This window comes from Mus musculus, chromosome 3 (genome assembly GCF_000001635.26).
Source record: "Mus musculus strain C57BL/6J chromosome 3, GRCm38.p6 C57BL/6J".
NCBI lineage: Eukaryota > Metazoa > Chordata > Mammalia > Rodentia > Muridae > Mus > Mus musculus.
The window spans coordinates 67,468,500-67,489,127 of NC_000069.6; the positions used below are offsets into that span (position 1 = coordinate 67,468,500).

General features: G+C 42.4%; 2 protein-coding genes across 2 annotated transcripts in view; one reads left to right on the forward strand and one right to left on the reverse strand.

Annotated features, from left to right (window-relative positions):
• Gfm1 (G elongation factor, mitochondrial 1) overlaps positions 1-6,569 on the forward strand; it is a 44,954-nt gene extending 38,385 nt beyond the window's left edge. Inside the window, exons 15-18 of the mRNA NM_138591.2 lie at positions 967-1,111; positions 4,964-5,124; positions 6,054-6,107; positions 6,220-6,569. Coding sequence (NP_613057.2) covers positions 967-1,111; positions 4,964-5,124; positions 6,054-6,107; positions 6,220-6,351 — 492 coding nt within the window. The 3' untranslated portion in view covers positions 6,352-6,569. The remainder of the gene's footprint in view (positions 1-966; positions 1,112-4,963; positions 5,125-6,053; positions 6,108-6,219) is intronic.
• Positions 6,570-10,386: 3,817 nt separating this feature from the next.
• The window catches only part of Rarres1 (retinoic acid receptor responder (tazarotene induced) 1), a 36,638-nt gene continuing 26,396 nt past the window's right edge, over positions 10,387-20,628 (reverse strand). The window contains exons 4-6 of the mRNA NM_001164763.1: positions 16,640-16,776; positions 11,067-11,129; positions 10,387-10,987 (exon numbers count right to left, since the gene is read on the reverse strand). Coding sequence (NP_001158235.1) covers positions 10,838-10,987; positions 11,067-11,129; positions 16,640-16,776 — 350 coding nt within the window. The 3' untranslated portion in view covers positions 10,387-10,837. The remainder of the gene's footprint in view (positions 10,988-11,066; positions 11,130-16,639; positions 16,777-20,628) is intronic.

The window sequence follows — 20,628 nt, forward strand, 5'->3', positions numbered from 1 at the left end:
AGGCCTGGAGGAACTGCAAAGAGTGGTGCACACACAAGGGCCGGCACTTACTCTGCTTTCTATGTTACTCACTAAAGGCTGCTGTACACGCTAAGCAATTGCTTGTTTTGTGGACATCAGGTTATAATTTTGTTTTCAGTGGTAACAGCGTTTTTTTGGTAATGTACTTTATTTGGTATACTCTTATTTTAAGATAATACTTTGCCATTCACACACTTGTAAATACCAGACAACTCAAATTCACACAAGAGAAGAATTTACATAGTTTTCAGCTTACATAATGTATAATTTTGAAATGTCAGAAATATAATCCACTGTGTGTGTAGTTGTGCGACTGAATTGGGGGAGTTCTGTACGTATTTAAGTGACTGGAAATGAATTGCAAACTTATTAGCTGTACTCTTTAAATCTATGCAATTTTTTTGTATATGAGTTATTCCTCAATGAAGCTGTCTTTTAAAAGGTGAATTGCATTTGGGACAATGAAATTCCCTTTAATTCTAACAACAATTCTACCTTGTTAAGAACAACAATGTTTTTATGATGTGATTTTTATGGTGTGATCTGCCAGTAATGCAAAGCAGTAGTGGACCTGTAATAGGGACTCGGGACACCGCCAGTGCTCGCACATACATTTAGTGAGGTTAGTGGCCTGAGTCTGTCTTCCTTCCATTTTCTCATTCTGAAATTAAGGTCCTGCTGTCGCTGTAAGGGAGCGTGAGCATTAAGTCATTGTGGGACGACTGTGATGAGTGTCCTTAGCTTCATGTTCCAGCCAGCTCACACTTTCAGATCCTGAACTTCTCTACAGAAGTGCTCATCTGAATGCCAGACTTACTGAGAAATGAGAGGTGAAAGACAGCGTGTATCCTAAGAACATGACACTTCTGAGCAATAGCCTCTTTTGGCATTTTGGGCAGTATCTGCAAGTGAAGTCTCAATGCCGTTACATTCACTCCTTGTTAGGGGTTTCTGGATGCCTGCGAAAAAGGCCCTCTTTCTGGTCACAAGCTTTCTGGGCTACGGTTTGTTCTGCAAGATGGAGCACACCACATGGTTGATTCGAATGAAATCTCTTTCATCCGAGCTGGAGAAGGTGCTCTTAAACAAGGTATGTAGTGTGCTAGTGAACTCTGTATCTGTCTTCCTTGGGAGGCCATCATGGTCTCAAAAGCAGTAGTGTTTGTCTTCCCTCCCTCAGAATTGGAGGGAGTATGGAAGATAAGGATGAATGTTTATAGAGGGCTTGAGCGTGCGAGGACATGGCTGTGTTCTTTCTTGCAAAAATCAGAGCCTGCCCTGTTCTGAATTATCTGGGTATTTGTTTTTAATGTGTTTTAAGTTTGTATATAATGTAAAGTTCTAGTTTCAATAGAGAAGACAAGTGCTCAGAACTTTAAGAAGTATTTTAAAGATAAATTAGTCATGTTATTTTAACCGATTTATTTAAATGTCAAGGTCCTCATACATTTGTAAGTAATCTCTTCAAATATCACATTTTAAACTCTTAGGCATTATTATGAGAATGGAAATGTGTTTTGAGAGACTTCAGTAAACTTTATCAATAATAGAGACTTCCTGCTAAACTGCTAAGTCTGTCAACAGTACATTTGCTCACACATCGTACAGTTATTAAAACTGGGAACCAGAACTCGGAGCTGTTGTGGGCAGGCGAATCTGATTCTTTGCTTTTAATTCAGGGGAAACAAATCATAGGAAAGCAATTTGACAGGAACATTGTCCAGCAAAAGAACTTCACAGTTACCCTGAAGTCTGAAAATTCATTCTCCTCGCCTCTTTATCCATACCTTGCATTTGTCAATTCCTTAGTGATATAAAAAAGTGTCTTTCCACAATAAAATTGATTCACTTAACAGTTCAAAAATATTTCCACCAAAGAGTTAAAGTAGACAGGGAGAGTATTAACATCTTGATCATTATTTCATAAGTATTCAGTACATCAGAATTCTACTGATTCTGATTGAAATGTAAGCTCTTTGAACTTTTTTTGGTCTCAGTTTACATCTCTGGTTACTGTTAGGCAGTGGCCGAGAGGGCTGCTGTTTTCTGCACTAGATTGTTAACTCCTTGATTGATTGATTGATTGATTGATTGATTGATTGATTGATTGATAGGTTTTTTCGAGACAGGGTTTCTCTGTGTAGCCCTGGCTGTCCTGGAACTCACTCATAGACCAGGTTAGCCTCAAACTCAGAAATCTGCCTCCCAAGTGCTGGGATTAAAAGTGTGTGCCACCACTGCCCAGCAAAACAAATTAATAATAATTAATTAATTAATGTAATTAAATAAAATCAAGTACAGGAAGTTCTTGCCAAACAGTAAAGGATACACACACACACACATATGTGTGTGTGTGTGTGTGTGTGTGTATAAATATATATGTATGTGTGTGTGTGTGTGTGTGTGTGTGTGTGTATAGGTATATATATGTATGTATGTATATGTATATGAATGCCATCTGAAGGCGTTGGATAAGGATGTTGTCTGCTAACTCAGCTTGGTATTAGAGTGGCTCATACTTAGATTATTGTGTCGAGTATTATATAAAATAAAATATACTAAAATATGTGACATGGTATCAAAATTAGGAGATAGTTTAGATTTTTATGTATTACAGTTTAAACCAAAATTTAAACTTGCCTCAGAGATCAGTCAGTGATGTAACTTAGCACTGAAGTGGAAGCTAAGTGTGTTTTGTCTGGCTTGGCTCTATGGCCGTGAGTGTTGCTGTCTCCTCCATGGAGAACACCTTGCTTATTTTCCCAAACACAGAGCCAGAACCATATCTTTACCTCACTAACCCAGCAGTCTATGCTCTGGGATCTCTTGCCATTCCATGCCAGATTTTAGACTTTCTCTTCTCCTTACTATGTACAAATAGGGCATCACTTGAACTTCCCCAGACTGCCTGGGAATATTACATAAAAATGTACCCTGTGTGTGTGTGTGTGTGTGTGTGTGTGTGTGTGTGTGTGTGTGTGTGTGTACATACCCTACCTACCTCCCTACCTTTAGGCACCGTGAATACAGTCCTTCCTGTTATCTTGCCTTTGACCTAGAGTTGTGCCTTGCCACTTGTTTCCCAAGATGTGTGCTTCAGTTGTTGCTCATACAGTCTGTTGACTCTTTGTGTGTGCTGTGTCATGATGAGGGCATGAGTGTCCTGACAGTTTCAGCACTGTGGGGAGACAAAGAGCCCATGATCAAGGAAACATTTACAGAATCAGAGGTTTAGTCCATTATCTCATGGCAGGAAGCATGGCAGTGTGCAGGCAGACATGGTACTGGGGGATCCGAGAGTTCAGTACCAGTAAGGTGACTGGATTCTACACTGGGTGGAGCTTGAACATAGGAGACCTCAAAGCTTGCCCTCACAGTGACACACTTCCTCTAACACTTCCTCTAACATTTCCTCTAACAAGGCCACACCTCCTAATAGTGCCGTTCCCTATGAGCCCTGCATTCAAACCCAGGAGTCCCTGGGAGCCATATCTATTCAAACCACCACAGCGCCTGAGCTTATCTTCAGTGTGACCTAGAGCTGAGAGAATTGAGGTTCAGAGCAATTAGTTCCATAACTCAGACTGACATTCTAGTTTAGTGGAGCTTAAAGTTAACTCTAGACTAGTCTCAGCCCTTGACTCCCTCCTCATTCAACCACTTAGCACGTGGCCTTCTGATACTACTGATTTTACTAGTGGATTAAAGTAGAGACTCACCAGTATTTCTGTTACACAGACTTACCTTGAGTTAGGTATTAGAATCTATAGTAATTTTAAGAGTGCTATATTCAAATACTGAGACACTACATAAATGGCATAGAAACTTGAACATCTTTGGATTTTGGTACCCAGTTGAGGTCCTGGTGCCAATCCCCTCCTGTACTGAGGGTTGGCATTGCATTGTTACTCTAACAGTGACTGCATTCGAGTCTGTAGTGTCTATAGAAGTGCCTGTATGAATATACAGGAATGGCTGCTAATTAATATCTTATGAACAATCTGATGCCTCTGGGAAAACTGTGGTCATTTTAAAGCTTACTAGCTTCTGGGTTGTCTTTTTTGTGTTTTGTTTAAAACCTTTTATTTGGGGTCAGTGCAGCCAGTCTGAGGCTAAATAGTCCGCTCTAACCCCACTACTAAATTTTTGTAAATATTTGAAGTGTAAATATTTGAAGTTTTATTTTACTTTTTCTGTAAATATTAGTCAGTATTTGTAACTAAAACGTGTAGTAGTTGTGTATTAGATGGGACCGAAAAACATACAGTGAGTTTTATGTTAAAGTGGTTGTTAACATCTAGTCCGATTTTTTTTTTTTTTTTTTTTTTTTAGTTATTGGTGAAGAAGCTTAAGATCTAGACAGACTGTTTTCACAAGACTCAAACAACTTGTTAGAGACGGAAACTAAAAGCCCGAGTCTCAGTCAGGCAGTGGAACTGGTCAGCCTAGAAAAAGAAAGACTTCTCAGAAGTGACTTGATTCTTCTAAGCACCCCCTCTTGCCCTGTGCTGAGTTGTTGTGTGTGTGTGTCTGTGTGTGTGGGCGTGTGTGTGTGTGTGTGCGTGCGTGCCGAGGACCAGTAAGAAAGAATGCGTTTATGTTGGTCTCACACGTGACGATTTCAGGGAGAGCAGTTAGCCAGCCATATAGTTTACATAGCATTGGACTTGATGGTTGGTGTTTTCTGTGCTCTGAAGTTTAATGAGATTTAAGGAATTTTTCAAAAGCATGCTAATGGAAATACACCAGAATGAAATGTTATCTTTGGCATTTTCACATAGATAAATGTTACCATTACTATAAAAAGAAAAATGAGTCCAGGGGAACTTTAAGCTTATCATTTTGTACCTTTGGGAAAATGCCATCTGTCTCATGTAGAGCTGGAGAGAATTTCACTTTAATAAGTAATATACTTAACTTTGCTTTTTCTTTCTAAACCTAGCCTTGGCAAATGGCACACTATGTATTATTGAGCCTATTATGTCTGTGGAAGTTATAGCCCCCAATGAATTCCAGGGAACAGTGTTCGCAGGGATTAACCGGCGGCATGGAGTGATTACAGGGCAGGACGGCATTGAGGACTACTTCACACTGTATGCAGATGTAAGTACATATTGACAGTCTCACGGGGTTCCTTCACACTGCAGCTCAGGCTAGCTGGGAACTCAGCCTCATGAGGTTACCCCTCTGGGGTCACAGGTATGTCTTGCTTTAATTAGCCACAGAAGGTAATCAATTAGGTTAGGTTTTGGAAATTGGGGCGCAAACTGAAACATTTGCTTTTGAGTTTATAGTGTCTGTTTTGTGGCAATTTGTGTAATTTTCTGTGAAAGCAACTCTCAAGTGCAACAACTAAACATAGGATTCTTTATATCTTGGCTATATATATTTTGATGAATTTGTTAACCTTATTTGTATAGCTGCTTTATTGAGTAATAAGGCTAGTATTTAATTCCCTGATCTGTACCTGTCTTATCTTAAATCTCACAGAGGAGAAAGTATCGGTCACTTTATAGATAGATAGCCTCTAGAAAGATGTTGTTGTCACTGTACCATGTAAGTACACACAGGAGGGCTTGGGTGCAGCTCAGTGGCAGGCATGCTCTCAGCCTTCATGAGCCTCCGGGTTCTGGGCCCAACGTGTCTGTCTGTCTGTCTGTCTGTCTCTCTCTCTCTCTCTCTCTCTCACACACACACACACACACACACACACACACACACACACACGTTCAGTGGAAACTCATTAACATTTTCCCAGAAAAAAACACATGTGAATGTGTGAACTGGACGTACTATAGGGATAAGAAGGGAAGACCAGCAGTGGTATGCTGTCTGAATAGAAAGATTTGGTATAATTATACCTGTCAAAATAATCTTCAAATAGGCTTTCCTGTCTGGGATAGGCTTTTGCATCTTTTAAACATAAAATTGTCAATAGAAAGCTAATTGTAAGGCATTAAGTTGATATATCCCTGTATTTTCCTCATTTTTCAATAAATTGTGCTAAAATACTTTTTTATGTTTGTTTTTAGGTTCCCCTAAATAATATGTTTGGTTATTCCACTGAGCTTAGGTCTTGCACAGAGGTAAGCAGCTTTAAAGCGAGTTAAACTTCACTTCAGTGCAGTTCAGAAGCTACTGTGCACATTACCTCCACCCTGACCTGCATGAGCAAACACATCTCTCTCTCTCCTGCAGGGAAAAGGAGAGTACACGATGGAGTACTGCAGGTACCAGCCGTGTTCACCATCCACACAGGAAGAGCTCATCAATAAGTATTTGGAAGCTACAGGTCAGCTTCCCGTAAAAAAAGGGAAAGCCAAGAACTGACTCTCCTCACTCAGGATATACTGACTATTTGACTACCACACTTGGGGATGATGGAGTCTGCTTGAATGAATTCTGACGGCAGAAACAAATTTAGGAGCCCCTGCTGGCCCACGTTCAGGAGCTTCTGTATGTACGCCAAGGATAACTGTGTATTTAAACTGTATTGACTATTTTTATTGTTTAGTAAAAGACCTTAAATAAAATTATATTATTACTGATGTATATATAATATTATATAAGGGAAGAAGAGAATAATTTTCAGCTTAAAATATATATAAATTTACTTCACTGCTTTTTTTTTTTTTGGACATAAGGGCTGTGTGTATATAGCCCCTGTTGGCCTCAAAACTCACAGTCCTCTCATCAAGAGGTAGGATTCTGGGCACACAACACCCGACACCGTGCACATGTATGTACGTCTGTGGTTTAGTGTGTGAATGTACATGCCAGAGGTTGTCTTTTGTAGTTGTCCTCTAATTTAATTATTTAGGTAAAGTCTCTCACTAAGCCTGAAGCTTGTGTTGCTGAGCAGAACATCCAGGGATTCCCCCTGCCTCTGTTTCCCCAGACTGGGATTACAGGTGTGGTCCAGGCCCAGCTGTTTTCACATGGTTCCTGGGGGCTTGAACTCAGGTCCTCATGCATGCCTGCCTACCAGTGGTTTACTGACAGAGACTCCTCTCAAGCTCCCTAATTTTTTTTTTAAATCATGTGCAGGCATTAAGTTTCCAAATAGATACTGTGGTTCCAATTATTCAGTAGCTCCCTGTCCTTATGAACATCTGTGGCTATACCAGAGCATCAAGCCTGGGGAGTGGTGTGCTTTAGGTACTATGAGTATATTCTCAGTAAGGAAACAGTCTCATAGAATTTAATGCAGTCTCTGGATATTGAGAATAATCAGAAAAGTGGGCTAAATTGCGTGTGCTTTTAATTTGCTAAATAATTCCGAAGGTAGGGGTAGGTAGATCTCTGAGTTCAAAGCTAACCTGGTCTACATGGTGAGTTCCAAGCCAGACAGGGCTATACAGTGAGACCTTGGAGAGAGAGAGAGGTGGCGGGGAGAGGAGTTAAGTTATAATACGTATCCTGGGTATCTAATCCATTAGTGACATTTCATATGCAAAGGCATGGGCCCACATGGGAGTGTGGATAGAACAGGATCCCATAGGAACAGTTCCAGGAACAGAGCCCACATCTGTGGCTAGCTCATTAGATTAGTGATGGACGGATGGTAAAGACCAAACAAGTCGATAGCCTGGAAAAGACTAATGTGGATATTAATCAATGAAGACTTTTATGCCACTATCATGAAGTATAGTTTTAGACAATTTAAAGAAAGTGTTAGCTTGTGTTGGGGAGAGGCCTCACTAGAGGCCTCGCTAGTGACTGCTGTGTGGCTGGCTGCACTCTCCTGACTCACTCTAGAGCTTTAAGTGAGGACCCCAGTTCCATCTCCAGATATCCAGGCTCCCTGGAACATTTCCAGTTGATTCCAGCATGCATTTGATGTTAAAGACCACTGCAGTGTCACCTGCACATAGGCCCAAGACATGGAATTATAGTTTTTTGCAATTCTAATGTATAATGTCAATATTCTTTTGTGTGATACTACATTTGGGCTATTGTCCCTTCAGCTGATAGCTGAAATTAAAGAAATACATTTGCGTTTTCTCTTATTCTTTTTCTTCCTGCTTCATTGTGTAGCTTGTAAATCAACAAAATTTAATCAGTTTTGAAAAATAGGAATTTTTGCATATTAGTATTTTAACATGTGGAATCTTTAATTTGGCGCAGCCACCAGAAAGGAGCGAATTGTGACATGTTGGAATGATCCTTTTGCAGAAGGTAGCTCTTTGCACTGATGAAACGATACATTGTTGAATCAGAATTTTAAGTCTTCAGCTAATTTTGCAATGTTTCAGTGCAGTAAACAACTTATATCCCAGAAATTCCATGCATAGATAGGGATCATGGTGGCTGAGTCTTGTTCAAAGTTAGGGAAGGTCACAAAACTGACCAGAAATTTCTAAACTGAGAAAAAAGTGTGGTGTCTTGAAGGACTGACATTCAACCCCAAGTATAGACATTTAAACTGACCTTCAAATGACCTGTCTTAGCGTTCTGTTGCTGTGAACAGCCATGGCAGCTCCTATACGAGAAGGCATTTAATTGGGGCTGGCTTATCGTTTCAGAGGTTTGATTCGTTATCATGATGGGAGCATGGCAGCACATAGGCACACAAGATACTAGAGAAGTAACAGAGTTCTGCATCTGCATCTGCAGACAGCAGGAAGAGAGAGACTCTGGGCCCGGCTTTGGCCTTTGAAACCTTAAAGCCCCTCCCCCAGGGACATACTTCCTCTAGCTAGGCCACACTTCCTAATCCTTTCAAATACTTACACTCCCTGGTGACCAGGCGTTCAAATCTGTGAGCCTATAGGGGCTGTTCTCATTCAAACCTCCGTGTTTACTGTCTAAAAATGTATCATTTATGTATGAAAAGCTGAAACTGAGTAGAACAAAAATCCTGGTGCTACTTTTGATATATCCTGAAATTCCAAAGGTTGTGGAGCCATTCAGTGAGTGTGAGGCTAAATGCCTCACAACTGTGGCTGGCTTGGTGACTCAGAATTTACAGTCCTAACCCAAACAGGGCTTGGGGAGTTCAGGTTTTACTTTATGCCGATGCAAATGAAGTCCTTGCTCTGTTGTTAGCCAGTGAAATCAATGTTAATGAAGTCCAGCTCACATCCGTAGCAGTCTGTTAGGAAAGCTGTGCTGGCCATGGTGCCCAGAGAGTTTTAGTGGTGTGGGCTTTGCATGCAGTTCCTCTTAACACTATACCAAAGTTAGTCTGCTGAAGGGTTATGTTGTCTAAATTATGGTCACTTGTAAGATCATGGAGAATGTCTTTTGAAAGTAGGAAATACTTCACTGGTATAATGTGTTGTATCAGCAATGCAAAGAGCTACCTTCTGCAATGGGATAATTCCAACATGTCACAATTCACTCTTTTTTGGTGACTGCCAAATTTAAGATTCCATATGTTGAAATACTAAAGCTGAAATACCTTATAGGAGGCTGTTAAAAGAACAGTTAGCATTCTTAGGACAGCAGCATGCTATAATGTCCATAGTGCTCATAGGATCTCTGTTGAAAGGTCATTTAGGGAACTTGGGTTAGGAAACCTGTCTGTTGGCTTGAGTTTGGCTCAACGCAGTCATTCTATATTGCTTCTTGGGTGTCTTTAAAGAGTACTTGGTCTTCACTGTTGCCCAGGCGGGAGAGCTTCCGTGCCTCCTTCAAGGATTATGCAGAGGAGTTAGAACTTGTTGAGAAGAATGAATATCATCCTCTTTATCTGCGCAGTAAACTTTCTCATTATCTAATGGTGCAGGCTAAGTGTTATGGTCCAGTTTTAGTAATTGCCTTGACAATGATAAGAAAACGGTGTTCTCTCTGGAAAACCACTTGGACAATTTTGGTCTCACCTCGGAATATACTATCCGAGACTCTGGAAATTTGGGACAGTAGCAGCTGGACACAGCTCTGCCAGCCACGTGAGCATTACGGTGAAGAGCAGTCTATGATGTCGCTAAACTGGGCTGTTTAGGTCAGGTGTACTAACTGCATTTCAAGTCTCTGGTATTTTCAACTCTAGGTGGGCAGACTGGGACATGACCTCATCCGTCGTAAGGCTGCTTCTGGATGCTTTTTTATTTTGAGGCTGATGCCTCCCAATCACTCAGTGGCCCAAGAACCTGGCTTAAGGGCTTAAGACAATGACATAAGTGTTCCATTAAATTTTAATAATTGTGAGATGGCGACATTCCCTGGGTGAGTTCTTCCCGTCCTGAGGAGGTTCGTCACTCAATTTGATCATTACATATTATGTTGGCTTTTATAGATTATTTACTCCAACACTGGGTCCTAGTTTTCCTGATGAATAAAAATAAGTGTCTGGTACTTTCTGAGCTATATCAGTGTTCCTTTAAATGTGTGTTTGCAGCTTTTATCATGTGAGACAGTAGAGACAGTGCTATTTATAAGGTTTTAATCAACATTGGGATTTGATTTAATTCCAGGTTAGCTCAAATTTTACATCCATACCAAAGCTTACAAACACATTTTATTACTTAGAAATATAAACACTTATTCGAAAGTGGGTATCACGCTAAAAGGAAATATTTGCCTGAGATTAGCAGTTAATATTTACTTTCACTGAAAAAAAAAAGTTGACAAAATAAGAACAATTCAGCAACATAAAATAACCACAATATGTCCAGAGTAATGAAAAATACAAACTCAAAACAAAAAAGACGAAACCTTTTCCCAAAGCAATTGTTGATCCATCTGCTATGTGGTAGATGTGCTGAGCCTGCCGAGCCCAATCAGGGAGCCCAATCAGGAAAGTGCGCATGCTCGTGGAGTTCAGCACCACCGTGGTGTTTAGAATATAATAGAAGCAGATCATTTCTTCTCTTTAGAAATTACCGAACTCTGGCGGTGCCATAGCTGATGCTTCCATAGTTCCAGAGGCTTCTTCTGGGCTCTGCTGCTCTTGACAGTGGTAATTGACTTTAAGGGGTTTACCTGGGTACCAGACCAAGTGAATACGGCAGGGAATGATTTCCTAGGAGGTAAAGGAATAAATATTATAAACTTGAAAAACTTAAAATGAAAACAATTCGATACACAACTTTGCATCTTACCTGTGTGGAGAATTCATGAAGCAGAACAGTGAAGTCAAAGTCGATGCTGTCATCATCCGTTTTCTAGAGAAAGGAAAAGGTTAGTATAACCAACACGGTGGGATTCTGTAAGCTCAGGATTCCCGAGGCTTTGTCATGTGACCCCTGTGGGTGGTGCCTTATCGCTTCTGCTGAGACACCATGGGGATGCTCCGGCCTAAGTTCTAGAAGTCACAGGTTCTGTCACTCCGTTCCATGAAAGTCTGGTGAAAGTCCTTTGTTAAAGCCTTTTCTCCCTGGTATGTATGGGTTTGGCCAAAGTCTGACGTCTGGGAAGATAAGGAGAATCTTCTGGCAATCTTAGTGATCTAGTTACTCTCACATGTCCCCTGTGCTCTACTCCGAGGGACTGGAGAAAGCACGCTTTCTAGCTTTCTACGGGGCCTGCCACGGGCCAGATGGCGCGCCCAGCAGTCGATGCATGGTCTCCTGTGATTCTTCTGTCTTACAGAATTCAGATCTAGGTCTGACTCCAGCCTCCGTGTCCTTCATATGTGCTGCACGAAGCCCTCCCATAATGTTAAAACCGGTATGTTAGGTATGTTTTGACTGGTGGGCATTTGTCCTCACACACTTTTTGTTTTCTATAAACTTTAATAGTCAATTTCCTAGTTAATTTTTTTTGTATTTCTTATTTTTATAGATCAAGGGTACTTTACTAGTAAAAATAGGATGTTTAAAAAACGTTTGGTCTTTAGAATATAGCTCCAATCTTCTACCAAGTTTTTTAATGAAACTACTAAAGGATATGAAGGGGTGATGATGTAAAAAGGACTTGATGTTGGGCTTTGTCTGCACTAAGTGAGGAGAGGGCTATACAGGAAGGTGCAGGATGGGCAGATACATCAGAGATGCTCTTGTGCAGTGACTTCTCGCATTGTTGGGTAGGTTTCTCTCTGGCCTGGCAGGATAGTATACACAGGGGTGCGCAAACAACAGGCACAAGTCACACAATCAGAACTCACCAGGGAAAACCGTCTTTCATTAGAGAATATGTTACCAGCATATTACAGTTACCCTTCTGTGTCTGTGGGCTGTGCAACCAAGAATAGAAAATATAAATTCTGAACATGTGCAGGCATGTTTTTTGTTGCTGTTCCCTAAGTAGAACAGAATAGCAATTGATGGAGCCTTTATACTGTACCTGGGCAAACTAGGGACAAAGCACATCAGAGAATGTGTGAGGCTTATGAACAAATACTGTGCTTGAGCCACGCCCACAGAGGCAAGGGCCTGTCAGCTTGTACCATTTGGAGGTGTGTGCTTGGCCTTGCTTGGCCCTCATTTAATGACTGTCTTTTCTTTGGAAGGAAAAGACAGTCATCTCCTAAGCTGCCCATCAGTGCACCCCTGTCTCCTAAGCTGCCCATCAGTGGACCCCTGTCTCCTAAGCTGCCCATCAGTGGACTCCTGTCTCCTAAGCTGCCCGTCAGTGGACCCCTGTCTCCTAAGCTGCCCATCAATCAGTGGACCCCTGTCTCCTAAGCTGCCCGTCAGTGGACCCCTGTCACAGACTGCTGCCTGTACTTTTTCTCAAGGCCCGGCTTCCCCGGGAGTTCCTAAACCTTTAAAACTCTTTTTACTTACAGACATCTTTTCAAGGTAGTGCTTTCTTATTCTCCTTTTGAAAATAACATTTGTTTTTAATGTGTGTATCTTTGGATACAGTCTTATGTAGCCCACCCTGGCCTGGCACTCTGTAGCTGAGGCAAGTCTTGAACTCCCAACCTTCCTGCTTTTACCTCCTAAATAATGAGACTAAAGGCAAGAACTACCATGCCTGGATTTAAAAGCACCGTTTTTTTTAAATGAAATTATGGTAGTCTCTAAGTTTTAGGTAAAAACAGGCTGGGCTTTACATAACTAATAGAACTCCAACTTTACTTAATAATCTGCTTTGTTCAAACCACAGAGTAGTGCCTAGGCTGTATGTAATTCAGGGAGCCTGCCTCACATGGGTTCATTCCCCAGCAATGACAAAAAGAAAGGTATTACCCATGTTAAATGTGTAAGTTAATTATAGTCTGCTGTGCCTACGGTGTTCCTTACTAACGCAATAGAAGCAAGCTTTGCATTGCTGCCTGTGTGCACCCTTCCTTCAGAAGGATGGGCCCTTGAAACCAAGCCCAAAGCACAGCTTGCTACAGAACTGCAGAGGTAAACAGTATACCTTGCAGTCTGCCCTCACCATGTCAAGCCCTGCCAAGAAGTCATTATTTTTAATATTATTCAGAAATAACCTCTTTGGCTTCTATTCAAATTATCACAATGCCAAGTGCTTATATCCCAGATTGATGGTGATTTATTATTATTATTTTATTTCTGTAACGTAGCACTTTAATCTTCCTGGAAACCATGAAGGAGCCCCATTTTTCCGACCCCCCCCCTTCATGTCCCCTCCATCTCCTAGAGGGAAAGACTAAGCCCTAATAGGATCAATGTGGTTTTAGTAGAGTAAGTAGGCTTATGCTATTAATATACGTGATCAAAAAGAGACTTCTCAGCAGAGTAGATATGGCTGGTGAGGTAATCTCTGTTATGTATCTGGGGTCAGTGGAGGGAGTCCATGAGCTGGAATAAAGTCTGGAACTAATAGTGAGTGGCAACCTGGTAGATACTTAGGGTCAGATACTTTTGAGTGTGAAGTGGAAACTTAAGGGTTCTTTGGAAAGTCAGTTGGATGGTATTTCGCTGGGGCAAACGTGAAGGACACAGGTGAAAGACTAAGGCAGACTTGTGAAGGAACGTCTCACTGAAGCAGACACAGGAGAAAGCAAGCTCGTGAAAGGACACGTGATGAAGGATTCCTCACTAACGACACACATGTATGTCTACCTTACATTGCGTAGTTGGGCTGCATTTGTGGGGACTCCATAGAGAGAAATGCACAAAAAAAAAAAAAAAATCCTTCGGGTAGCGTGCTGCAACTTCTTGCTGCTTCCGAGGACTTGGGCTGATTGGCAGAATGATGTCAGCTGAGACAGCTGCAAGACACGTGGTGTGGCAAGACACATGGAGGACACATGATGTTCGGAGGGTATAAATAGGAGTCCTCCACGGACAGTGACAAAGGCTGTACTAGGCTTGCTTATAGAGCTAGCTGTGCAACCCTTGTGGAGTCACACATCTTTGATGATGTTCACTTCGCTGAGAAACGCACAGCTGAGAACTTCTCATGGTGTCCCTCCTGGGTCCCTCCTGCTGACTAGGGCCAAGGCTGAGGCATGGCTGTCTCTGCTAGGTAGTGCCACCACTGCTGATTCGTGTTTGCTATCCTGACTCTACCGAACTGGACTACTGGTATATCCGTGAAGTGTTTACCAGTAGATCGAGCCGCCTCTGCCAACCTGTGAACTGAACTGCCCATTTCCAGACAACACAGCCGGAGTTGCTCCAAAGAACCTTTCTAAACGAGTCCACTTCCCCTGTATCCTTTCTTTCCCACTGCCCTCATTAAAAATAGGTTTTGAAAAGATTAAAGTTATAAGAGTGGTTACAAGATTTGGTACAGGTAGTTTGGACTTAGAATAACGTGTAGTTTCCCTTTTGTCAAGTCATAACAAAGGCTAAGGTACAGTCAAAGCCCTTATCCCCATTTTCCTTAGCTGATATACTCCCCTGTCCTTGGCACCGTCCCTGGTATTGGGAAAGTCATTTGTTCTTCAGGTCTAGGGAAATAACAGTGGCTGTGTGGCAGCGGGTCTTGTTCATATAGGGCTGTAAGTTCAGAAGTTTGTATTTCCTACACTGCACTAGCGGGTAAGTTGAACCCTGAGAATTCAGGTAATAATTCTCATCCAGAAAGTTTGGGGAGTGGGGGAGTGATAGCCACCCCGCCTCACACTCACTTCCTGCCCCTGAGCTGTCTTGCCTTTATCAGCTCCATCGCCTTGTTAGAGAGAGTGGGGAGACTTAACAAAAGTCCTTGCCTTATTACATAGTAATAATCAATTAGAGGGTAATTGCTGTTTAAAAGCACTCTCTAAAAAGATCAGTAAAAAAGGAAAAAAAAAAACCCTTAAGTTCTATTTGATGCCTGTTTTACAATGGTCTTTGGAGAGCAGACAAAATTATTATTAGCGTAAAAAATGCCAAATGTTTGGCAAGTTCCTCAGAAAATACTGTTGATCCCTCATGGGTAAATAGTGAAGATGTTTCCTGTTAGTAAGTACTTCTGACAGCTGATTTGGCTTTTACTCTGGAAAAAGCCCTCTCTTCCAATATCACATACCTGAGAAAATTCCCAGCCCTGGCTAAAGGCAACTGTTTGCCTACTTTGCCCTGCTAACAAGCCCTTGCGCAGATCCTCACATTAACCACAGACCCCCACATTAACCAGCAGAGTCCACCTCACATTCCCCACATTCCTCCCATCCTCACCCTTGACTCGGGCCTCTGTTCTCTGAGAGGACATGATGGGTACCCGGGAACTGAGACTGGCTGGTGTCTGCCTTCCCTCCAGGTGGACTCTGTGCTGCCAGGTCCGAGGTAGGAAGAGTACCAGACTAAACCTTATGTAACTCTATGTAGACCACCACTTCTGGTCTCTCCCAGTCAGTGGTTTTAAACACCATCATCACAGCATGACTACAGCCATCCATGCCTGTCTCTTAAACACAAACCTCTATGGTAAGATGACAGATTGTCTTCTTGCCACAAATCAGGACAGCTTCCCTAAACCTGTTCTTGACGTCTTTTCTAATCAATGACTAGAAACTCTGCTTCCAGGTTCAGGCCTAAGACTCATCTTTTACCTCTTACCATTTTCTGATGTTCCCAAACAACCTATAACCAAGATTGCCAGTCTACCTGAATCCTCCATCTCTATTGCTGCCCCCTAGTCCAAGCCACCAGCAAGCCTTCCTGCTTCCTCCCTTGTTTCATGGTAGTCTGTTCTCAGAGTGGAGCCAGAAAGATCCTGGGGAAATCACATCTGCTAATAGGATATAGGCCAGCCTGGACCCATGACACATCCAGACAGACACCCTCCACTCCCTGCCATTTCATCCCATTTCCTGCAGACTCTCTGCTCACTCTGTAGAGCCAAACAAGCCTTGCTGCTCCTTCCATCCCATCAGCAGCCCTGCTGCCGAGGGAGGTTTCCTGTCTCAGATTCCCTTCTCTTGCTCTTTGTGCCTTTTGGCTTCCGCTCCGGTGCCAGCTCTGGTTCCATTAGCCTTATTTTACTATGTAAGTTGCCTTTCAGGATCCTGTATTTCCTTCTCCCCACTTTTATGTTTTCCACCATGGCACTTCCCATCACCGTTTGATACATATTCATCTCTTTAACTCTTTATTTGGCTTTTTTTTTTCTATAATGCTCTTATTATTCAAGTCAACAAATGTGGTTTTGTTCACTGCTGCGTCCTCCATCCCTAAAACAATACCTGGGCCATTGCAGTCACTCTGACATTTGCTGAATGAATGAAATGTAAGTAAAACTCTCGCCATGACGGTCACCATTCCCATCCATTCAGCCCAGAGCACTGGGCGCCCTGCGGCTCGGCTGGCCCAGCTAATGATCAGGTTCTTACCAGCCGCTCCACACTGCTGAGCTGGACCAAGTAATAGTGCAGGACCTGGGTTGTCTTCTCCCACATCACGTATGAGCTGCCGAGGAAGGCCAAGTCCCACAGGGGTCTCAGTGAATTATCAATGTGTCCATGACTGTCTGAGAGAAGAAAGAGGCACATTTGTACTAAGACCTTTTTAAGACAAAATCTGAGGGACTTGAGTAATGACGTCAGGAGTGTGGTATTGGATCAGCTCACAGCAGTGTCCTGATTGGGGCATGTGGCTAAGATGGCTCCTGTGCTCCAGCTTGCTATGCTAATAGTATAAACTTAATGGTAATTTGTAGCACTATGCACAAACAAACCAATGCTACAGCAATGTTAAACATTAATCTAGACATATGCTAGTTGAGAGAACATTAACTTAGTGAAAAAGTCCACCAGCATCTTCTTGTTATGTGCTGACTTGGCCTGAGAGTCGATGCCATCATGCCCTTTAATTATCAGCTTTAAAACTAACTATTGGTGGCTTTCCAGTCACTGTTTGAATGCATTAAAAAAATTGGATGGATTTTTCCTGGGACATTCGTTTCTGAACCTTTTTTTTTTTTAATTCAACAAACACTTAAACCCACTCGATATCAGACTTCAAGAGGTAAGGATACAATGGTTAATTACTTTTAGAAAGTCAGACTTTAGTGATTAGTTTCTAGGATGATGTCACAGATCACCATTGTGCAAGGGTTGGTGGAGACAACCTCTGTTATGGCCTGCCGGCAGCGCAGTACCACAAGAGGGCAAGCGATTAGGAAACATTCTTCAGGTAAAGTTAATTTTAGCATAAATCCTATTGGTTGGTAAACTAGAGATGTCTGGTCTGTGGTGGTACACCAGTCAGAGATTATTCCCCGATGACATTGGTGCCTTTGGGCAGCCTAGAGGCACAGCTGATGCATTCTTAGAAACAACAGAAGGACAAACAGGCAGTGGCGAGGTTTCTTTAGGCTGGAGAGTGTAGGGAAGGCTCCAAAGGAATGAGGTTTTCTTTCAGAGATGGAATCCCAGTCTTGTGGAGCACCGTTGGGGGGAGTGCAGTGAAGGATGGGTGAGCTAAGGAGGGTACCACAGGCTCAGACTCGGGCTGGTCTCAAAGGGGCATAAATGAATGGCATCATACTATGAATGTCCTCATGTGCAGAACCAGGGGGCATGGACTCTGTGTCCGTATTAGGTCTGTACAGGACAGACAGGAGGAGACTGAAGTCTAAGACCTTAGAGGAACTGTTGGAGTAGTCCCACAGAAAGAGTGGCTGACTGAGTTTGAAGAGAACAGAATGGGTCCCAGATGTTTTCTGGAGGCCAACTTCATAGGAAGTGGCAAATTATTAAATGTTAAGAGATGGGGGTGGCAATGACCACATTTCTATAAACCCTAGAAGAGGAATACAAGTAAAGGCCCTTGTGGGGGAAGGGAGCATAGAGGTTTGGTATTGGATGTATGAATTCTGAGGTTAAGAAAAACTACAGAAGTAGACGATGGAACAGTTTGTTTCAGTTACAGAGTGTAGAACATGAGTCAGGAATGGTTGAGGCTGAGCAATGTGAAGAGAGTCTCCTTTTGGAGAGTGAACAGAGAGGAAGGAAAAGGACAATGTCTCCATGAAGCACAAGGACAACAGAGCACCATCTCGGGCAGGATTTCAGAGATGAGAAGGATACTGATGGTCAAAACCATAGGAGAAGCTGGAGAAACCAGAATCCAGGATGTAAGGGAAAAGACCCTGGGCTGGAGAGATGGCTTAACAGTTAAGAGATGGGCTGTTCTTCCAGAGGCCCCTGATTCCATTCCCAGCACCCACACTGCTAGCTTTACAGCCTTGTGTAACTCGAGTCCTCAGGGATCTGACGTCGCCTGGCCTCCATTGTGTTGTACCTGTGTGGTGAACAGATGTGCATGCAGGTAAAACACCCACACCCATAACAATAACAAGTTTTAAATAAAGATTCTTGGATGAGAGAGCTTGGAAAGATAAGAGTTGGTGGGGTGTAAAGTTGTGGGAAGAGAAGGCTGGATGTGGGGGAGTGGGGGTCAGGAAAAGAACTTGCCATACAAGCCAGAAAACCTGAGCTCAATTCTTGGACCACACACAGAGGTGGAAGGGGACAGCTGACTCCACAAAGCTGGGCTCCACATGCCTGCCTCCCACCACCACCACTCACAGAACTCAAAAATAAGTAAAAATGGAAAAAAAAATAATAATAATAATAATAACAACAATCAGAAAAAAAAAAAAATAAGTAAAAATTCAATAAAGCAAAAGTCTCCTGCTCAGTAGAGCAGACAGGGAAATTGTCTCACTGCAGATGTAAGAGGAACGCATGCTCTGCCAGTAGGCAGGCAAAGGCTCGAACATGGCTGTTTGGAAGAGACCATGAAGACATTAGAAGTAATGCATGCTCTGGGGGCCTGGCACTTGGTAAGTGCTTTTAGAAGAAACCCTGTTGAGAATAAAGTTGAAAGCCTTGGTTTCCTCCTCTGCCATCATCCACTGTCACACGATTGCCTTAAGGGCTTGGTCTCATCACGCTCTTCCATTAAGATCCAAGTGCCGCACACTCAGAACTGTGCACTGCCATACTCTGTCAACTCCTCAGGGTGACTCGACCCAGTTCATCCTGCCAGGACATGCTAGTCAACAGAGAGCCGTGAGCTGGAGGCAGCTACTGTAGAGACGCCTCAGACTTCTGCTGTCTAGCAGAATTACTGGTGTTTTAAGAATGCGCTTGTAGTTCCTCCTTGACATTGAACCATTAGGGTTCCAGGATGTGTTCTGCGGGACTGCAAAGCCTATACAGTGACAGGAACACCTCTGCCGTGGTTCACTCTCTCAGGGCTGTGGCAACCTTTGCCCTGTCTTTTCCAGTAACTGACACTTTCTTCATGTGGCCCACCAACACTTAACTCTATCTTACTGTGGCTTTAGATTTGTGATAGCCAAATGTGTTACCCTGGGAGACAAAAGAGTCACACTAAATGCTTTCAGCAGTGAGGATACATGACAGGGTGAGTGCTCAGAGCAAGACAGGGCAGGCTGGATAGATATGTGTAGCTCCTCAGGTCTTTTCTTTTGCTCATAGATTATGTTCATCTGTAAGGAGCTCGTGAATGGACCAGAGAAGGTGAAACCACCATAATAAAAGCAGAAGGGAAAACAGTGTGGAGCCCACATTAGGCTGTCCTGCTTATTAGCTGCACTATGAAGTTCAATGTCCTGCATTAACTACTGACTAGAAACTGCTGAGACTTGAACTCGTTACCCCAGGCTGTCTCCATAGCTGGATTCAATCGAAAACCAAACCTTTTGGGTTTTTTTTTCTAGAAATGATTATAAATTCAATTGATTAAAAACATCCACTGTTACTTGGTTTCAGCTACTGCATATATAAAAAAAAATCATTTTCCATTTAAAACTGGATAAGTAGATTAAAGGAGTAATAATGTTGAACAAAAGTATATTTCCAACAAATAATAGAAATACATTTCAGAAGTTCAAAGTAGGAATATAATGTGTGATTTGTTAAATCATAACATTATAACGAAAGTTCATGTCTTTTAAACAAAATAATTGTATTTTGTACCTCCTCTTGATAGTTTGTACCTTCTAAGAATCTAGGGCAACTGCCTCAATAAGGTTTCTCCTGCATGCAGTCAGTGACACAGGACTATGCCCTGAAAGGACATATGAGAAACCATGATGTCATTAATATACAGCTCACCTTAGAGCTCCATGAACCTCCAGCCAGGCCCCTGGTCCGTTCCGCCTTCACACAGACTTTGGTGTATCTGTCTAGTAAATCAACCCTTGATCCTAATTAGATAACTTCGCTTGCCTGAACACTCAGCATCAACCACGAAGCATCTGCTGAATTTAGAGTCAGAGCAGAACTCACATTTTGTTGTTGAGAAGTACCCTCCGCTATGACTGAATTATTTATGTATTTTTGCATGT